Below are 21,532 nucleotides of genomic sequence, written 5' to 3' on the forward strand. Positions count from 1 at the left end.
ATAATTTATTTTCCTACAAAAACAAGTCTTAGGCAACTGTTTTTGACTCCTGAAGCATATCTGTAAGTCAGTATATGACAGTGTTTCATTCTTATTGTAATCTTTCCTTAGGGAACTTGAGAGCAATTTCTAGGATCTGTGCTTTTGTGAACCTAAAGCGCGTATTTGAACATATGCCTAATGTAGCATTTAATATTTATTATAGAAGCAAACACTGAAATCTTCTCTTGTTTAGTATCGTTTAGTGACTCAATCGTGTCCAACTCTTTGCAACTCCATGAACTGTAGCCAGCCAGGCTTCTCTGTCTTTGGGGTTTCCCAGGCAAAAATACTGGAGTGGGTTGCCATTTCCTTCTCCAGGGGACCTTCCTGACCCAGGGACTGAATCTGCATCTCTTGCACTGGCAGGCGGATTCTTTACCATTGAGCCACCAGGGAAGCCCCGAAATCTTCTCTACTATTATATAAATTAATTACAACTTAAAATGTTTGTTTTCTATTATATAGGTTTAAGTCTAGTACAGCGTTTAAGGCCTGATTTCAAACGGAAGTATTCTTCAATGTTTGATGATGATACAGTGACGGAATACATCTACCACTGTAATGTCCAGACTCCAAGGTAAGAGTCTCGATTCTAAATTTACTATGTTTGTGTTTTAGACTTTTCTTTTTTGAAAATGTGTGAACAGTCCAGGAGATATTTATCAGTATGTAAATGACTCAATTTAAAAGGACAAGTAGTTCTTAATTTTCTCATCTATTCATGGAGAACCTGTGATGTAAAACACTGTACTGGATTCTGATGAGAGATTAAAAAGTCAGATGTACTTTCTTCCCTTAAGGGGCCCATGGACAAGTTGAGGGAAGTCTTGGTCTCTGGCGTCTTATTAAGGTGACCAGAGTTGAGAGATCATAAAGAATTTCAAATAAAACAGTGTTCTCAAACTGAGTATGAATGTTGTACAAAAATGGAGCTCTGGTATAAACAAAAGTAAATGGTCTTCTATACCATAGATCTTCTTAGAACCATTTATTATTCCAAAGGGTTTTAAATCTCCCAGGTGTGTGGCAGAGACAAGGCAGCCTTTTCAAGTTCATTTGCTGATGGCACCCTTCTGTACACAGCCTGTCTTCAGTACTGTGCATCAGCCTGAGAAACACTGAGAGCGGAGAGGGGATGGGGAGTCTATATTAATTTTGACAGTGATTAGGAGAGACAGCATAGTAGCTAGAGGAAGCAAGAGAGCCAAGCAAAGGTATAGCTTATTTAAAATAAAAAAAAAAAAGACTTCTAGATGTCAGATACAAGGTGCCAGTGGAGAGAATGGAGCTTGAAAGTCTTGAGGAACTGGGAGGAGCCCCGAAACCAGAGCCTAGAGTCGGTATGGAGAGGATCAAGAACGGAGTGTGATGGTGAGAGCTCTGGTTTCCATTCTTCTTTCTGTACCAGAATTGTTGAAGTAGTTTATCAGAAATGTGGTGTCTGAACCCTGTCTCTGAGACTGATTCAGCGGTTCTGGGCTGCATCTTTACCAAACACTTCTGATGATTCCAGTAGAGGTGGGCCATAGACTATACTTAAAAATGTAAAAATGGTTTCTCATCCTTTCTAATCCAGACTTGGGTGAAAGGCTGAGAGGTGAGCTGCAGAAATAGCTCCTTCACTTTTTTTTTCTTTGCCTCTCTCACTCATCTCAGGGCTTCTCTGGTGGCTCAGATGGTAAAGAATCTGATGCCAATGCAGGGAATCTGGGTTCAATCCCTGGGTCAGGAAGGTCCCCTGGAGAAAGAAATGAGAACCCACTCCAGTATTCTTGCCTGGGAAATCCCATGGACAGAGGAGCCTGGTAGGCTACCTTCCATGGGGTTGCAAAGAGTCAGACACAACTGAGCAACTAACACCACTTCTCTCAAAGAATATGTACACCTACTTTATTAAAAAGATTGAGGCCATGAGAGCACTGGAGGTATAGCTGTACCTTCCATCTTTTTGATAAAGTAGGTTATAGGTTGTCTGCCAAAGGGGAGGGAGGCTGCAGAGGTTTGGAGTCTGCAAGTGATTGATGTTTTGTGACTCACCAGGCACTTGACTTGGGTGGATTCAGTCTGAACACTTCACTGACTTGTCCTAGCAGTTGTTAGTGGCCTGTTCCAGGGAACTCATCTGTCTTCCTGTGTGGTCTCAGTGTTTTGTTCTTCACCTACTCACATTTCACAACCACATGTGCCCATGTAGGCCTAGTTTGTGGCTTATCCTGTGGTGGAACTTGAATTCACAAATGGCCATTCACAAGTATGCCTAGTACCACAAAGAGACCAGAGAAGTGACCGCAGAGTGGATCTGTCTGAGGAGTTTGCCAGATGTTTTGTATTCTTTTATGTGATGGTCAGTCAGGTGTGGCCCACACGAGAGGACATAGGAGACGCTCAAGAGAACAAAGTTTAGTATACTCACAGGTGCTGGAGTGGGGTCACTGAGGAAGGCTCACAGAAGATGCAGCAGGTTCTGATCAGGTGGCAGAAGGCAGGCGTGAGGGGAACTCCAGGAGGGAACCTTTACTGGGTTCTGCGGGAGAGGCAGGCAGCGCAGGGGTGGGCAGCGTAGAATGGACTGCTTAAGTTATTTCAGCGGGCTCTAAGATATCCAGGCGGTTTCTAGTTGTTTGGCACCTGGCCCTGGGATGACTAAGGCAGAGGAACATCACCTCCTGGGATGTGCAGGCCAGACAGAAGAGGCGCAGCGCCATGTTAGTTAGTTTGCATATGAAGGGGTGGTCCCAGCTGAGTCCTTTGGTATCTCTAAAAATAAGTTAACCCCAAGAGGCAGTCTCTTCCCAGCCAGAACAGTTTTTAGGGGGACTTCCCTAGGAGTCCATTGGCTAAGACTGCACGCTCCCAAGCTGAGGTTCGATCCCTGGTCAGGGAGCTAGATCCCACTTGCCACAACTAAAGACACCAAATGCTGCAGCAAAGATTGAAGATCCCACATGCTGCAACGAAGACCCAGTGCATCCAAATAAATAAATACATGTTTGTTTTTTTAAAAAAGGTTTTCAAAGGTGTCAAACATCATAATATGCAGAAATTTAAAATATGTAACAATTCACAAGGAATACTTAATCTGAATTTGTTCTTATCTTGGTGTTGATGTTGCCATTGAAGGTAAAAAGCTGGTGTCATGAACCTGTGGAAAAGCTGCCTTGTGAATAAGTTAGAGTGGGGGAAAAAAAAAGCATATTTCCACTCTCCCCAAAGGAAATTTGATAATTGTATGATAGGGACTTAGGGTTACATGTTTTGATTTGGAGGAGGATCATTATTTGTAAGAGATTTTTTATTTTAGAGGTTAAAACATCCTTCTTTATCTAACAAAAAAGTATATCTTCTGTGAGGCTTGTTCCTTACACTTCCTAGTAAATTATTTTCTGTGCAAGCTGCAGTCTTTCTTAAATGGGGGAGAATCTGAATATGAGCGTGTTTTAATAGAGGTGAGAGTGTGATGTGCGCTTATCCCCCAGAATCATGCATATGATTTTTCTGTCTTTAAGTGGTGAGACTGCGTTCAAAAACATGACTATCCCTTACGGATGGGCAAAAAGGCCAATGCTCCAGCGAATTGGCAAAATGCACCCTGACATTCCAGTTTCCGTGATCTTTGGTGCCCGATCCTGCATGGATGGCGATTCTGGCACCAGCATCCAGTCACTACGACCACAGTCATACGTGAAGACGATAGTAAGTGTGTGGTGTAGTTTTGGTTCTCAATTGCACGTGAAGCCTGTTCTATTACCTTTGCTTTCATTGAGCCCTCCGGTCATCCCTGTGCCTTCACATCTTGGTCAGAGACCTGTAGTCATGTGTGATGGGGGCAGGGTTTGATCCAAACAAATCTTCGTGTCCAGATAGCAAATCGCCATTCTTGGGGCCTTGTCAGTCCTGGAGCAACAGCATCTCTAAGGTGGGAGAGACCAAAAGAGCGACAGACAGGTCCAGTAGCATCTCTACCACCTCCCAAGGCAGCACATTCTCACCTTGGCTAGTGTTTCTGTTGGCCCTACTGTTAGAGATCAACCTAGAATGTTATTTTTGCATCTTAAAACTTTAGTAAGATTCACTGGATTTTCTCTTTATTCCCAGATCCTTTATTTAATCAAATATATACTAGTCACTGAGGATTAGTATTGCTTTTTCTTTCCTGTTTCATTCACGTATAGCCGTTGTCAGTTTCATTGCTCAGTGTCTTTAAGTGTGTAAAAGCATTCTTAAATGCTTTTACTCGCTGACCACCTGACCGCTTTTGGTTTCCTAGGCCATTCTCGGAGCAGGCCATTATGTGTATGCAGATCAGCCGGAAGACTTCAACCAGAAAGTGAAGGAGATCTGTGACACCGTGGACTGAGCACACTGCAGATGATGTGGGAAAGCCACACACCGACACACTCCTCAGCAGTAATTCACCGTCTGGGACGCAGAGTAAGGAATCTGACGCGAGAACCAGGCAGTCTTCCTGACTGTACTTTGCACATGTTTTCTTTATGAAGCTGCTCATACATTTAAACCAGTTAGTGCCTTCTAGAGGAATGACTTTCCTTTGTCCTACACAAAATCAAAATATATGAGTCTCCAAATCCAATAACTGTAATAAAAGGTTATTTGTCCCTCTGCCATACTGAAAAACTGTAATTTTTCAACTGAAATTTTTATTTCTATCTAACTTTGCTAGGTCTGGTACTTTTTATATTGCCATCTATATTGCCAATTTTAACAAGTGATTTTCTGAGTTTATTATTTTATATACTCCAAAGGTGCACTTTATTTTCCTTGCTTATATATACCATGTCCAATAACTGATAGAATTACTCAAAATTCAGTGTTTTTATGTAAAAATTTGTTATTTTCTTAGAATACATCACTTCATTTTTGAAATGGAGTGTTGAGACAGGGTTTTGGTTAGGAAGGTGGGAACTGATTTCTAGTATTGATTTCTCTGAGTATTTCATGTGCTGAAAAACCTTAACTAAAAGTCTCTCCTTTTCTCCCCCATTAATACTGTTATTCTTTTCTGTGAGCCAGGATGCAGCAAAAGGAACAGATTCCCTCACTGAGGGGACATTAAGACTATTACCTTCCAGTAAGCCAATCATATATTTTCATTTAACTCTTACAGACGGGTGCTAAAACTGGATTATATTTTTACCACTAAAATATAAAAATTGGTGGTGCCATTATGTCTCATGGCACCAGAAGTCAGCTAATATTGGTTGGTTTTGTTTTTTTTTGGAAGAGTTTTGTGTTGATTAAATAACTTACATACTTGAAGTTACATGACAAAAGTTCTGTAAGGTGATTGAACTGTGCAACAGTAACTACCATCAAGTGTAGCACTTTCTTGCTGTGTTACTACAAGGGATGCTTCTCTGAAACTGTGAAAAAGCTCCACGTGGTACCTGGCTACTACTGAGAAGACCCTCTGCAAAAGAAAATGGCAGAGGGTGGTCACCAGCAAGGCATCTTTGCCTTCTGTTTTGCTTCACGTTGCCGGTCTAGGAAAAAGATGGTTGTGTAAATAAAAATGGTGAACTAGAGCAAACAATGACTTCATGGTTTTGATTGTTGCATTTGAAAAATGATCAATTAGTAAAGTTTTAGCTGTTAGGAAATGAAGTTGATGAACTGTGAGGAAGACCAATTATTCTGTTTTCAACATTATCTTCCCATACAAAAAAAAACCCAGCAAATTTTACTGAAGCACAACAGATGGCTTCCCAGTGAGCAGTTTGTGTCTCTGTTTTGGGATGGACTAGGTTAGGACAGAAGGTAACAGGAGAGCTAACCCTAGCCTGGAGAATAAAAGTAGCATTTACTTTTTAGATTCAGAACTATTAATGGTGCAAATAATGTGGGTTATTTTGGTATTTTTATTTGACATACTCTCCAGTCTGTTCATTTTCCTTTGCTGGGCGAATGGCAGTTTTCAGTTGCCCAAGAAGGTTTCTGCACAGGGAATGTGGTCTTAACCCTTAGAGGGAAGTTACCAGGTTCACTTAAATGGGGCTTCTGGCCACTGATGTTCCAAGTGATTTAGGGAAAAGATGTACCCAAATGTCAAGTGGAACTTATCTTCCTACTGACTGATTTTGCTTTCTTTGAAAATTATTGTCATAATTCTTTTTTTAAAGGCGAATTTTACCTTGGGCTGTTGTGTATGTCATTTTGTGACGATTGAGCTAGCCCAGAAGTTCACAATCCTTGAGTTCCTGAAAATACAGTTGGTCCTAAATGTTTTCTTTTCTTAAAAGAATCTATTTCAGCATTTGACTTTGCTGCATCATGCACAAGGTACCTTATTTTACAGAAAAAAATGTGACTGTGACAGTAGCAGTGGGACCAGCGTGAGTTGTCTTGTCTTTGGTGTGGTCCTGTCGGTTTCCACTAGTTATCATAGGGCCATGGATGCAGTGAGTGTTGAGGGACACTTGTCTACATTCTTCCCTCGTGGGCCTTTCCTTGTGGCTCAGCTGGTAAAGAATCTGCCTGCGATGCCGGAAACCTGGGTTCGATCCCTGGGTTGGGAAAATGCCCTGGAGAAGGGAACGGATGCCCACTCTAGTATTCTGGCTTGCAAAGAGTCAGACACAACTGAGCGACTTTCACTTCACTAGTGTCTGCATTCTAAGGGAAGGCTGTTCCACCCCTGGCTTTACCTGTATCCATGTGTCCACTAGGATGATTTCTGTTTTCTTCTAAAACTAGTTTTAAAACAAACAAACTCTAGTTTATCTGGAGTTGGTTTTAGAATATTATCTAGAAGTACTTTTGAAATTTCTCCATTCATATACATCGTATATTTATATTTAAAGGGCATACTAGATTCCAATTAAATAAGTCTTTTCCTACATAAAGGTATTGTAAAGAATAAACAGTAATAGCCAGAGGAACTCAAAAAAAGAACAGTACAGAAGGAGGGATAACTCTACTAGATATATATCACACTATAAACAATGGAGGAAAAGTCCAGGAATTTAGTGTATGATAAAGGAATCATCTTATTGGTGGAGAAAAAGACTTTAAAAAGCGATGTTGAGACAAATGTCGTTAACCATATGGAAGATAATAAAATTGAATCCATTTCTCATACTGTACAGAAGGATAAAATCTGAATGGATTGGAGACCCAATTGTAAAAATGAAACCTTCTAAATAACTGGAAGAAAACATACCTGAATTCCTTTGTGACCTGAAAGTGGGGAAAACATTCCTGTGACTGAAAATCCAGGAACAATAAAGGGAGGAATTTATATGTTTAACGAAAAGAGTTTTGGATGGCCAAAAAAAGCAAAGTTAAAAGTAAATAATAAAGTGGCAAAAAATATTTTCAGCATTTATCACAAAGGGCTGATATAACCCTAATACATAAAGAATTTCTAAACTTTGAAAAGAACCAGAAAGAATGGGCAAAAAGATATGGACAGTTCACAGAAAATAAAATGCAAATAGCTCTTAAACATATGAAGATACACATAAAAAGAGAAATGCAAATTAAACCACCAAGATAACCTTTCTTCCCTGTTGAGTCACAAAAAGTGCAAGTTATACAGTGCACTCTGTTAGTGAGACAGTGAGGAAACAGGCACTCCAAACAGTACCGATTCCTGTGGGTGGAATTTGTTAAAAATTCTCAAATTAAATATGTTTATCCCTCAACCTTACAGTCTCACTTCTAAGTATCTGTCTGAGGTGTACTGGTAAAAATATGAGTCGGTGTACAAGTAAAAATCTTTATGACAGTGCTGTTTATTACAGCTAAAGAGTGGAAGCCAGCCAAATGTCCATCTAGAGGGGATGGATGGAAGAAACATGGCGGATTCATAACAGTGGAATACTGCACAGATGTTTTTTAAAAAAATGAGGGAGCATCTTTAGGAGGAAGAGGGAGAAAGCTTCAGAACCACCCACCCTTCCCACCGCCCCCAATGGAGACTCATCTCAATTGGTCTCTAGTCTTATTTTTAAGGATTCTGCTGTTGAATGCCTGAAAAGGGTGGTGAGATGGCCTTCAGGTTGTACCGACTTTGCTAGCATTGCTAACCAATTGTTGCAGGCTCTGAAAATACAGTCTTGAACTTCTGCCCCTTCCCTCCCCCCAAAAATGCTGTCCTGGAGTCATCTTCAGAGAAGAGGAAGTGAAAATGAAGAGCAGGAGATTGTGTTACCTGATTGTGTAAGAAAGGAGGAAACAAATGAAAAAATAAACATGTATTTGCTTCAATTTAAAAAAAAAAAAAAGGCAGTAGTAGGATTAGTTACACTAGTAACTAAGAAATCAGTTCTCTTGGCAGGGTGTGAGGGGCGGGGTATGGGGGTGTGGTGGTAATGGGTAGGGAGCTGGCTAGAGGTGGCACCTAGATCTGTATCTTGTTTTATACTTTTTACTTTGGAATCCAGTCAGTGTTTTCTGTCATTTAAAAAATCAACTCTTAAAATGAAAACTTAGGAAATTTCCTGGCAGTCCAGTGGTCAGGACCTGGTGCTTTCACTGCTGTGGACCCGGGTTTGATCCCTGGTCAGAGAACGAAGACCCGCAAGCCTCATGGGGACCAAAAAAAAAAAAAAAACAGCTCAAACTTAACTAGCTATGAAGTTGGTTGTGTAACCACACATAGAAGAATTAGTTTAAGCAATTACAAAGCCCAGCATTTTGTTTGCACTTTTCTAATGGAATATATCCTATAAACTGAAGAACTACAGAACTGCATTTAGTATTTTTATTTTCAGCAATGGTATTGGTATTGTCATTCTAAAACTGTGTATTTACATGTGATAAACCAAATATTATGTCAAAGGAATTAAGAGCCAAGGTTTTTGTACAAGAGAGGAAGAGATACAAGAATAAAATCAAGTAAAAACCCCGTAATTGTATTTTTCACTGAAAATACCAGCAAAATATAGTGATCTATTTTTATCTTCCTAAGAAATGCATATTGCATAGCTTTACCCATTGAAAAGGCCTGGTAGCGATCAGAGTCCAGGAGCAAGGCGTACCCTAGCACCCAAACTGTCCCATTAAAAGGGGCAGGGAAGATTCAAAATGAGGTTGGACGATCTTGTGTCTGAAAGCAAGGAAGCAGTAAGAGTAAGGTGATGTCAAAAGGACCCAGGGGCCAGCTATAAGGAGCTTCCATTGGCCAAAGATGAAACAATTTGAGCATCAAAAAAAAACAGTTGACATGAATCTATAAAAATCTGTGAGGTCATAATAATCCATCAGCCATCTCTGGAGACTACTAGTGCACCAACTTAGTATTTTCAAAATTGTTGCTTGGAAAAATGAAGTATTTATCCTGACTTCGTTGTGTATCAGATTAACTTGATGAGAGAGAGTTTTTCACTGAAGGATCATAACGAAATGCCAGAGATTTGACAGGATTAGGAAATCACCCTTTTGTTACCTGTAGTGAAATAATGGACCTATGCTGCTGAAAGTATTTGGTAAAAAATTCATGGGGAACGCCAATAAAGATGGCTCAGGTTGATAACATCTGAACCCAGTGATCAACATTTAGGGTTACTAAAAAAGGAACAGCCAGAAGCTGCATGCCTCTGACCTATTGTAATAGCAAGAACCCAACACCAGGCATGATGAATTGTTGTCCAAAACAAAGTTGACCGCAATCTGAGCAAGCCTTTTACATCTGAGGACCAATTTGTGAAAGCACAGGATACTGAGGACCATGTTAACAGGCTTAATCCAGAATATGGAAATAATCCATTTATGAAAGCATAAAACATTGAAAGCATAAAACAAAGATGGTTGTGGTAGGACTTAAAAGTTTGGAGAAACGTAAAGGATTTGTTTGGATCCTGATTTGCACAGTACCAACTTAAGACATTTTGGGAATCAAAGAAAAATTTAGGACAATTGGATATCAGATGATATTTCATGGGGTGAAATAGGTGTAGTGACTATGTGCTGTTGTATTTTTTTAAGCTGTTATTTGTTAGAGGTATATATTAAGTATTTGTGGTTAAATTTATAACTGGTATTTACCTGAAAATATTCCAGAAAGAAAAAGGCAAGGAGCAACAAGTAGAGAAAATAAGCAGAATGTTATGTTGAAGCTGAGTGACAGATACATAAGGGCTTATGTATTTAAGAGTTTATTATTCTATTTCCTTTACTTTTATGCATAGTTGACAATTTCCATAATAGAAATTTACAGAACAAAAGAGAATGGAAGAATGGAGTAGACTGGAAGTTGCCAGTATAGACAACTTTGTTTTTAGGAGTAAAGAAAGAGCAGAAAAAAGTGAGTAATATCCGGAGGAGGAAACCTTATGATTAACTCTACAGAGGAGGGATATGATGATGCAGAAAAGGATGGTTAGGGTGATGTATTAGCAAAGCTCAGGGCAGCTAGGGACTCGCGCATACTACTGGGGAGACTGTAATCACCCCTTTGAAAAATAACTTACAATACTGGGTTGGCCAAAAAGTTCATTCGGTTTTTCTGTAGGCTGTCATAGAAAACCCTGAACAAATTTTTTGGCCAACCAAATATACTGTGAAATGGTACACGCCCCATACCACTTTATGCAGCAGTTTTGCTTCCAGTGTCTAGTCCCACAAATACACCAACACCAGTGTGCAGAGACAGCTATCAGCTGTTCATTGCCACTTTGTAGTGTGAAAAATCTGGAACCCAATATATGACTGATTTAGTTCCACACTGGAGTATTTATATAGTGCTAAAAATGAGGTAGATCTCAATACATACATGTATCAAAACTTACCCATGTTCTATAATTTGCAATAACTTACTCATGTTCTATAAGTTGGAATAAATGAAATATATGAGGTAGGTCTATCTATAAAGTGACAATATGAAAAATTTCCAAAATATCTTTAATGAAAAAACACAAAGGAAAACCCTCCAAAATTCAGAATAGCATTTCATATATATATATACACATACGCATATGTGTGCATGCTAAGTTGCTTCAACCGTGTCCAACTCTTTGTGATAATATGGACTATAGTCTGCCAGGTTCCTCTATCCATGGAATTTTCCAGGCAAGAATACTGGAATGGGTTTCCATGCCCTCCTCCAGGGGATCTTCCCAATCCAGGGATTGAACCCATGTCTCCTGTGTCTTCTGCATTGGTAGGGTTCTTTACCACTATCTCCACCTGGGAAGCCCCAGTGTACATATACACTCATAAATATATATATATATACAGAATATACTTACCATGTACTCATATATATATATATATATATATAGACTTTTTGATGAGTTTGTTAATAATAGCTTTGAAGAGGACAATTCCTTGTCATACATGTTTTTGTAAGTTTTGAGTCCTTGTACCTTCCTTATGTTTTGATAAAAAGCTTGTAAAATATAGAAAGACATCTTGTTTACATATGAAGCAGGTAGGAAAATAACTGAAGGGGCCTGCTGGCTCAGTGTTCTGTGTGGATGTGAGACCCAGAGTGTAGGGAGAGGGCCAGGTGTTCAGAGTATGAGAAGCTGTAAGTCTCAGTCATTTAACTGTTGAAAACTGGACTATGAAGTTGTAACAGGCCTCTGTTGGCCTTTAGGTATTAATAGAAACATAGCCCCAACGTGAAGCTGCCCTCTTTGCTGTCTTTTGCATAAACATGTTGAAAGGGGGACTTGAATTAGAATATCTGTCTCCCTGTATATGAAACTCTCCCTCTATTTCTGTCTCTTCCCCATCTCACATGCACCCCATATTTTTCCTGTTCCTTTAAAAATTCTCTAGGAAAAAATGTTTAACATAATACTTAGAACTGGTTAGAATGTCTTTTTTTGGCTAGAGTCTGGCTTTTAGGATTACTTGATGAGCCCCCAGATTTAAAATTGAAAAACACCCCAAAATAAATTCATTTATTTATTTATTTTGGCTGCTCTGGTTCTTAGTTATGGCAATTAGGATCTTCAGTCTTTAGCTGTGGTGTGTGTGACCCAGTTCCCTGTGACAAGGGATTGATTGAACTTGAGCCCCTTGCATGGGGAGCACAGAGTTTTAGCCACAGAACCATCAGGGAAATCCCTGAAAAACATTCTTATCAAAGTAGTTTACTAAATAAATGGGTAAAGAATTTTATTCTACCAACTATTTTAATCCTTAAAATAAATTTCTATATACTCACTTAAGGCATAGAGTTTTCATGAAGTGCCGGTTAATTGTTTGAAAATCTAAATTAACCCAGGCCTTCTTCCTTATTGAACAGTGCATCTGTTTTGAGAGAAGTGTTGCTTAGCTGACAGATGTGAGGGCTGAGAGTTCTAAATCAGGTTTGTTGCATTGTATGACTTGGGACACTTGTGGAGACGGGTATGAAAAGCTGAATGACTGGCCCATGTCCTCCTTGGTAAAATTAGATGTGTTAGTCACAATGACCAGGACAAGGTGATAGGTGCATTACAAACATTACTGCTGTGTTTGTTGTGTTCCTGATGAGCTATAGCCTAGTTTTTAACCTGTGAATGTTTTTATAGCTGGAAGTTACAGCAGTGGAAGCGATTAAATATTGTGACCAAGACGCCAGACATGAATGACTGGTATTTCACCTTCAGACATGACTGAAGCGACTTAGCAGCAGCAGCAGCAGTGCCAACCGGCTTGCTATATCTCTGCTGACTTATGGAAACCCCAACACATCTTTAACTTACATCTATTCAAGTCTTGAACATGCTGCTTTCCATGGGGTGGGTGGGATCCAAGGAGGAAAAGCTGGTGGAGGCGGGAGGCCTTGTGCTGAACTGTGGGAGACTACTGAGGGGCAGCTGTCCTGTCCCTGTGTGATGGGACAGACCATGAAAGTTTTCAGCGATGATCTGAAGGAGGGAAGCATCTCCTCTGTGTCTCCACGTGACTTCACAGCTTCATGTGCCCAGCACCAAAAATGTGGGTAGCTGATACATTTCTCTTGGCAGACAGACATTGCATCTTCAGGTGCAGTCTTTTCAGCAAACATCTGAGCATGAGGTGTGGACCGAGTCAGCTCTAGAAACAGCGAGGCTGAAGCTGTATGCTTGAATCATTGAGGATGCTTGTTACAAGCATGGAGTTGAGGCCCTCCGTCCAGGAGATTCTGATGCTGTTGATCCATGGGTGGGCCTAGGAATCTACATGTTAACACCCCACCTCCACCCCCAATACATCTGACATAGGAGGGTTGATTTTTTTTGTTTGGTTTATCGTTTAATTTGATTGGGTTCAAACCACTACAAACACTTCTCTCTTGGTGACAGCTGAAATCTCAATTCAGTTGTTACATCCTTAGCTATAATCTGGACCTGGCAACCAGCTGGAAGTTTGGACAGAGATTATATACAGACTTTAAGGCTCCCTTCTTTGGCTCTCCCCTTTATAGAATTCCCCATCATTTTGCAGTGACCATGCTTGCCAACAAAGGTTCATATAGTCAAAGCTATGGTTTTCCCAGTAGTCATGTACAGATGTGAGAGTTGGACCATAAAGAAGGCTGAGCACTGAAGAATTGATGCTTTCAAACTGTGGTGTTAGAGAAGACTCTTGAAAGTCCCTTGACTGCAAGAGGATCAAACCAGTCAATCCTAAAGGAAATAAACTGTGAATATTCATTGCAAGAACTGGTACTGAAGCTAAAGCTCCAATACTTTGGCCACCTGATGGGAAGAGCCAATTCATTAGAAAGGACCCTGATGCTGGGAAAGATTGAAGGCAGGAGGAGAAGGGTACAACAGAGGATAAGTTGGTTGGATGGCATCACTGACTCAATGGACATGAGTTTGAGCAAACTCCAGGAGTTGGTGAAGGACAGGGAAGCCTGGCGTGCTGCAGTCCATGGGGTCACAAGGAGTCGGACACGACCTAGTGACTGAGCAACAACAATGCTTGCCCTATACTGTGCTGTCTGGCTCTTGAAGCCAGAAAGACTGCTGGTTGTCTACCAGAGTCCTGGGTTGTGGCAGAGTTCCTCAAGCTAAGAGTTGTGAACATGCTGTTCTCTCCATTCCAAGTATCAAGTCCCTTCCTGACTCTGCTTGCCTGTGTTTCTTCTCTGGTGCCTTCAGGGAGCTGTTTATTGGTCTTGTTCAGTTTATAGTGGTTACAGATGGGTGGATTGGTCTCCAGTCAGATCTTCCCCAGCTGTCCTAGAAGCAGAGCTGTTGGATCAGACTTTGAGATCATTGTTGTCTAGCATTCCTTTTGTACAAGCTTGGGACCTGGCTAGGGAGAGGCTTCCATCACTGCAAGACACACTTGCATCTTGTTTCCATACTTAGTCTATGGAGAGTTCTCTGTACTGCAGAAAGGTCAACAAGAATTAGCCAGTGCAGGAAAAGTCGTGTGGGATTTGCACTGCTTTTAGAGAATCTGACCCCAAACCTAGCTGAGATGAAAACCAAACATAGTTTGCAGTCAGTACCCTATCTGGAAACTGTCATTTCTATGTCATCTCCCTAAAGCAGCTTCCTTTTAAACCTTTCTATATTTAGCTTTTGTGGGCCTCACACGCCTTGCTTACCATGCCCACCAGTGGCTCCAGAGCTTGCAGTGTTGTGTTGGCCCATTATTTCCAAGGCCTTGGCCCTCCCTAGAATTACATTTCTCATTCTTACAGTTGGAGCCATGCTGACTCTTTATCATCTAATAGCCATAGGGCTATACATTTCTACCAAGCCAAAAATAGCGAAATGCTTATATTCTTGAGAAATGCCAAATTCTCAGAAATCAGGAAGGTTCTAACAACTTCAGATAGTAAAGTACCCCAGTATTCTGCATTGCTCAAAACCCCATGGCACCAACTGTAGAATAAGATTAGTGACATCTTTTTAGTCTGATAGCACAAATCTTGAGGGATGAATACTTTTAAACTTCTGCATGGCTGATGAACACGATCCACAACTCCCTAAACCTAACCCGTAACAACCCTAGGAAGTGATGCTCTTGATACATTCTCTCCATAGCTCCACTCCCTAATGCTGATAAAGAAGGAATCTGAAAATAATAAGCTGGCTCTACTAAGGGGCTTGTTTACTATTATAATGGAATTTTTTAATTAATATAACATGGAATTCTATGACTCACAGTCCTGTGACCTGTGAATTGGAGCTGACATCCAGCTCACTCTTCATCTTTGCCTGTGGGGACAGGAGCCATCCATTAGGGCAGGTGTCACACACAGAGCTATTGAGCAACCACCACTGTCAGAGATACGAGACCCAAGGAAGAGGAATGAGGCCTGGGGGCTCAAAATGGATATCACCACGACTTGCACGTAAAGCCCTGGGTGTCCGAAGATAAACCCATCCTCAGCATTCAAGCAACTGGCATTCTTACCACACTTCCAACCTGCTCTTTATAATCTGATGTGTGGCTCAGAATTCCTTGTAAAAGCCAGGGTTTCCTGGTTCCTAATCTGTTTGCTGGAAGAGAGACTGAGCAGCAAGGAACAGCAAAGAATAGGTTCATTTTAAAATATAAGCTTTTTATCTTTTTATTGCAACTCAAACCATCATGGCCTTGGATGGAGCTTCCAAGAGATCCACTCTTAGGGAAAAGCAGTAGGTCCCCTCCCTGTAAACGAGCAGTTAAAAGAATGTTCAACGGCGGTGACCCTGTGATGAGCTTGGCAGAGAATATACAATTGGGAATCTGGTGGGTTTGAGGAATGGAAAGATGGTCATCAAAAATACCTTATCTCATCCTCACTATCTGTTCTGGGTACCTCATAAAATTTTATATTTCCCCCTATGGACAACAGGTGGATGTGGAAGTATATATGGAGAATGTGGAGGATGGAACCAGGTACATTTGAAAGGTGTCTCCAAAAACCATCCCCATTTTACCAAGGAGTAAAATGAAGCTCTGAGAAGTTAAGTGACTTGCCCAAGATCGTAAAGCTACAGAGTGGTCAGCCAGGACATTGGTAGCAAAATAGTCTCATTCCCTTTAGAGGTTTTGTTTTGTTTTGTTTTAATTTGGACTTCCTTCTGCATATTGTTGCCACCCATTACAAATAATGTGTGGATTTGTCCTGCCGTGTGTTTGAGTGAACAGGATCTTTACAGAAAAGTACAGACACCACAAAGGTAATTCGGTCATCTAGCCAAGTTTTGATCTAAATCTCATGAAACTTCCCTCTCCCATGAGCCAGAAGTACAGAGATGTTTTCAGAATGATTACAAGTTTCTCTGTGTTGGAAGGTGCACCAAAAAATGTTGTAACAGTTCAGGCCAAATTCAACGCTAACCGAGACTCCAGTCAGGAAATTGAGCAAGGTGTACACTCTCGCCTACTGGGTCATAAGCTCTTTGGGAGTCTGTTTCTGCTCATCATTATTGTTGTGTACTTTTGTTAACTATACTTTAAGGTAAACATGTTGCATTGTTCCAAAGGGAGAGAGACTGCATCTGGCCTAGGGGGTCAGGAAAGCTGAAGCAGGAGGTGGCATAAGAAGAAGGTATGCAAAATAAAATTAAGTGGAAAAAAAAAAAACACCAGAAGTTGCTGCTAAGAAGCTGGTGTTTAAATAGTATTCATCCTTCATGAGAACTAACATTTATGGAACACTATAATGTGCTAGGAGCTTTGAGACATTTAACTTGTTACAGCAGACATGCCTGGTGCCCTGCACACATGGCTTTTGGAGAGGCAGCTTCTACTGGCTTTGGCTATCAACTGGTTCACCTTGACCTTTCTCCTGAGGACCACTGTTGGCTGATGGGAAAACCCTTGCCTGGAGATGTAATCTAGAAGTCAAAGTTAAGGAAATCTGACAAAGAGATAGAAAATAGGAAAAAACAAGTGATGAGGGCTATGAGTATTGGATTTCCCAGGTCTGTCTTACATCTAAGCTTCCTTGGTGGCTCAGTTGGTAAAGTTGCCTGCAATGTGGGAGACCCAGGTTCGATCCCTGAGTGGGGAAGATCCCCTGAAGAAGGAAACGGCAACCCACCCAAGTGTTCTTGCCTGGAGAATCCCATGGACAGAGGAGCCTGGTGGGCTGCAGTCCATGGGGTCACAAAGAGTTGGACTCAACTGAGCAACTAACACTTTCACTTTTATCTTCCATCTAATAAACATTTCAGAAAGAGGAGCTTTAAAGTTTTTTTAAATAGAGAATAGAAAATAGTTGGGTGTTTTTTTTTGTTTGTTTTTGTTTTTTAATTTCTTTCTGTTTTTTTAAAAGTAAATTGGTTTGAGGTGCCCTCAGGTGGCAAGAAGCAGTAATGGGGAAAAGACACACATGGCCATCACCTAGTGAAATTTCAACCTCTTACAGATGCCAGGGATCCTTGGCTAAGTATAAAGGAAAAATCCTACACGTTTCCTCAAGGAGACATAACACGTGAAGTTTCAGCAAACAGACTGCTTGAAAGTCTGATTGATCATCTTCAAAATGGGAACTGTCTACACAATTCAGAAGAAAATTGATGCTGAACCTAAAATTCTATGCCCAGTTTACTGAGAACAAAGTAAATGGGAGAACAAAATAACAGTGTTCTTGTGTAAAACTCCATAGTGGACTGGATGTATAATTCGTGGGACTCTGAGCAAAATGAAAACGTGGGGCCCCTTGTTAAAAAGTTCTAAGACTTTGAAGATGACAGCAGCAGACCATTAAACCAGGTGTGGGGCTCTTCTGAATGCAGAGTCCCAGGTGACTACCTGGGTTTGCAAGATCATGATGATTCCCTGGACACAGAAAAAACTTACCATCTATGAGCTCTTTCTGGAAAAATGAAAAATGAATTTTAAAAAGAGGTGAGGGGGGAATTCCCTGGTGGTCCAGTGGTTAGGACTTGGAGTATTCCCCAGGTTCTAGCCCTGGTTAGGGAACTAAGATCCTGCAAGCTGTGTGGTGTGGCCAAAACAAAACGTGAGGAAACAAACTAAAACACCAAAATACCTTCCTAGTAAAACTTATAAGCCCTCTGTGGGCCATAGTTGGCTAACCCCTGATTTAGAAGCACATGACATAGATCAGGAGGGTTCAGGGCGAGACAGATGTAAGAATTAAGGTTAGCAGGACACTCATTGCCTCATTCACCTCAGATTGTGTGAAGAGCGTCCCATGAAGTTGTGCAGTGTACAGACTGCACAACTGTACACGATAGACTTGAGGGTAAGGTTTTTTAAAAAGCAAACCTTCCAATCTAGACTGTCGTACCCTGAGAATGTCTGAGTGCTAGGGCCCTAGACAGCACCCTGTTCCTCAGTGGAGTGGGAGTGACAGATTTCCTCTTCCTTGGAGAGGAAAGTGGGGATAGAAGAATATACTCTCTTTTCAAAAGGTAATGCACTTCTAAAAATATCAAGTTCTCAGCATCACGCAATGTCTTACTTCCCAGAGGATGAGGAAGTCAGACCCACCCAGTGAGCTGGTCTCATGGAATTTGGCCTCCCTGCTTCGTGGGGCCTGTCCAGCTCTGCCACACCATGGAAACAGGGGCAGCCACACAACCCTCCTGAGGCAGAATCACACATCTCAGAAAGGACCAAGAAGGTCATAGTTCTTCTCACTTTCCTGGAACTTCATCCCTTGGCCTCCTGGGACAGCTGGGCACACAGTTGTGCAGTAAAGCTGAGGTTACCTTTGGCCACACTTGGCAGCAGCTGCTCCAGCAGATCAAGAGCAGGACAAAGTGCAAGAGAGAGATTGAAGCAGGTGCCACTTTGAGCAAGTTTGATCAGGGCTGGATAAGAAAGATGGAAAACTCATTTGTCTGACAAGCTCTGAGCTGTTGGCAAAGACAATCACCTGGAGTTCTGCTCTGGACAGGGGAGTTTGCCCAGCAAATGCTGGGACGTGGGTGTTGTGCTCGGGAGTTGGAAGCTAAATGAGTCAAAGCTGGAGAAATGAAGTTGGAGCCGGAAAGGGAGGTGTTAGAGCAAGGGGCATCCTGGTGGGAGACAGGGCAGGCCACTGCTTTTTGAGGGTCTTGCCTTCTTGGCAGGACCGTGGGTATCACCTACCAGAGACACACACAGGCCTCACTCTGGTGAAAACAGCCGCATCTCCACCAGCTGCTTTTAAAAGTTCTAATCTCAGCTGTGGAGCTGGGAATCTATTCTGTGACAACAGCCTTTACAAGACCCACCCAGAGATTCAACAGAAACTTCTCATAGTTTGACTCAAGTCCCCATGAGTGTCCTGCTTCAGAGCTGGTTATTTACTCAGGGACTGAATGGATTGCTCAGGAAAAGTATGACACCAGGAAGGAGTGATTGAAATTAGTTTTCTGAAAAAATATCTCCAGAGAGAAAAGCCCTCACACAGGTTCTGAGACTCGCACAGGTGAGCTGCTTTCTGCTACTGCTGCTAAGTCGCTTCAGTCGTGTCCGACTCTGTGCGACCCCATAGACGGCAGCCCACCAGGCTCCCCCATCCCTGGGATTCTCCAGGCAAGAACACTGGAGTGGGTTACCATTTCCTTCTCCAATGCATGAAAGTGAAAAGTGAAAGTGAAGTCGCTCAGTCGTGTCCGACTCCTTGCGACCCCATGGACTGCAGCCTACCGGGCTCCTCCGTCCATGGGATTTTCCAGGCAAGAGTACTGGAGTGGGGTGCCATTGCTTTCTCTGGAGCTGCTTCCTGGAGGCAGACAAATACTGGATTGAAGGATTCCGATACTGGTAGTATAGCAGAACAACCTTGGGGTCTTGTTGGAAATTCTAAGGCCCTGCCTAGTGAATCAGGTCCTCTGGGCATGGAGGCCAAAAACCCATATTTGACAAGTTTCCTAGGTGCTTTAGACATCCAGCCTGGTTTGGGAAACCTGGCCTAGGGGACCTCCAGAGAGTCTTCCTGGCCTGAGATCAGAGCTGAAATGACTGCCCCAAACTTCCCACATTCCTCCACCACTCCTGCCCTTATGCCTGCCCATGCCACCGTCCAGAAGATGGAGACCAGGAGCTCCTGGTCAGGACATGGTTCCTGCTTCTAAGAGCCCCCAGTGCAGTGTTTAAATCCTGGTACCAGCTACATCCTCCTCCACAGCCTCAGACAGGAAGTTAGGGAAACCAGCCCTTGAATGGCATAAGTATGGCAAAGCAGGAAAGTAATAAAGAGTTATGCACTCAGTGTGCAAACAGCAGCCTGTCGCCCGTACAGGTTGCCCTAAGGGACGTTGGAGACAGCCCTTTCCACTGGACACTCATGACTGGCATGCTGTCCTCTGTCTACACTCCAGACAGGGATATGTGGTGCCCTTAGAAAGCCCGAGGGCACAGCAGCCGGAGTCCACATTGGCCAAATTGTAACGTCCATCTACACCAAGCTGCAGAACGAGGAGCATGTGATTGAGGCCCTCCACTGGGCCAAGTTCAAGTTCCCTGCCCGCCAGAATATCCACCTCTCCAAGTGAGGATTTACCAAGTTTAATGGATGAATTTGGAAACATGGTGACAGAAAAGCAGCTCATCTCGGATGGCTGTGGGGTCAAATACATCCTAATCATGGCCGCCTGGGCAGTTGGCGGGCCCTGCACTCCTGAGAGCCTTGGTTCTGTCTATTCCTCACTCATGCCCACCAATAAATCCTACTTGCCTGTCAAAAAAAAAAGAGTTATCCTGCTGCTTTGGTGGTGGTGGTGGTGGTGGTCATGATGGTTTGCTTTTGTTTTTAATTGATGCTGGGGAATATCCAAAGGAGCCACATCAGGCCACTATAAAGGCAGTTGGTACCAGGGATTGTTCACTTCCATTTGAACATGTTTCAGATTCCATCAGTAAAGTCACGTGTCTACAGAGAACGAGAAATGAAAGGGAATTAAAGCTTCTGATGGAAGAATAAGAAAATATGCTAAAATATGCAGAGTGAATATGGGGAGTAAGTATACAAAGTCAGAATAACTGCCCATAGTCTAGTGTTCAATACTGAAGACATAAATACGTAACTAGACACACAAACTAGAAATACATTATAAGTTAAAGATGAAAATTTGTGCTAATGGAAAGAGGATTCAATCTAGAAAATCATCCGGGCAGAACATTCTGTTAAAGTTGTAGGACTCTTCAGTTTTGGTGGACTCCTCCAGTGAAACCCAGAGGCTTGGAGATCTTTTGGCTTTTCTTGGAGCTTTTAAATTACAAATTCAACTTCTTTAATGGTTGAATAGACCTTGAACCACTAGAGAAATTGAATTCAGAATGTAAAAGCTCCAGAAAAATCTCTTCTGGTTTCAGCTCTGACACATAAAGAACTTAGAAGTCATTACTCTCATTCTTAAGAAACAGCTGAAAAAAATTGCAAGTCAAGGACTTTTCTTGGACTTATCACAGGACTGAGGTCACAGGCCAAACAGCCATTTCAAAACCTGGAGAGACAGACAAATCCAAGACTCACAGCCGAGATCTGCTTACCTGGGGCAGAAGCAAATGGTGAACTGGGGCAGATGGTCTTCAAAGTTAGACAAAGGGATGCTGTCTCTTGCAGCCCCTGGAGGAGGACCCGGCAACTCACCCCAGTATTCTTGCCTGGGAAATCTCATGGACAGAGGAGCCTGGTGGACTA

At 42.0% G+C, this 21,532-nt stretch overlaps 1 protein-coding gene across 2 annotated transcripts in view; it reads left to right on the forward strand.

The window, feature by feature from the left end:
• ABHD5 (abhydrolase domain containing 5, lysophosphatidic acid acyltransferase) overlaps positions 1-5,590 on the forward strand; it is a 41,614-nt gene extending 36,024 nt beyond the window's left edge. For both annotated transcript variants that reach the window (XM_025271897.3, XM_006071224.4), the window contains 3 exons: positions 508-619; positions 3,549-3,735; positions 4,310-5,590. In XM_025271897.3, coding sequence (XP_025127682.2) covers positions 508-619; positions 3,549-3,735; positions 4,310-4,399 — 389 coding nt within the window. In that variant the 3' untranslated portion in view covers positions 4,400-5,590. The remainder of the gene's footprint in view (positions 1-507; positions 620-3,548; positions 3,736-4,309) is intronic.
• Positions 5,591-21,532: the final 15,942 nt, after the last annotated feature.

The sequence above is a fragment of the Bubalus bubalis genome, chromosome 21 (genome assembly GCF_019923935.1).
Source record: "Bubalus bubalis isolate 160015118507 breed Murrah chromosome 21, NDDB_SH_1, whole genome shotgun sequence".
In the NCBI taxonomy this organism is placed as follows: Eukaryota; Metazoa; Chordata; class Mammalia; order Artiodactyla; family Bovidae; genus Bubalus; species Bubalus bubalis.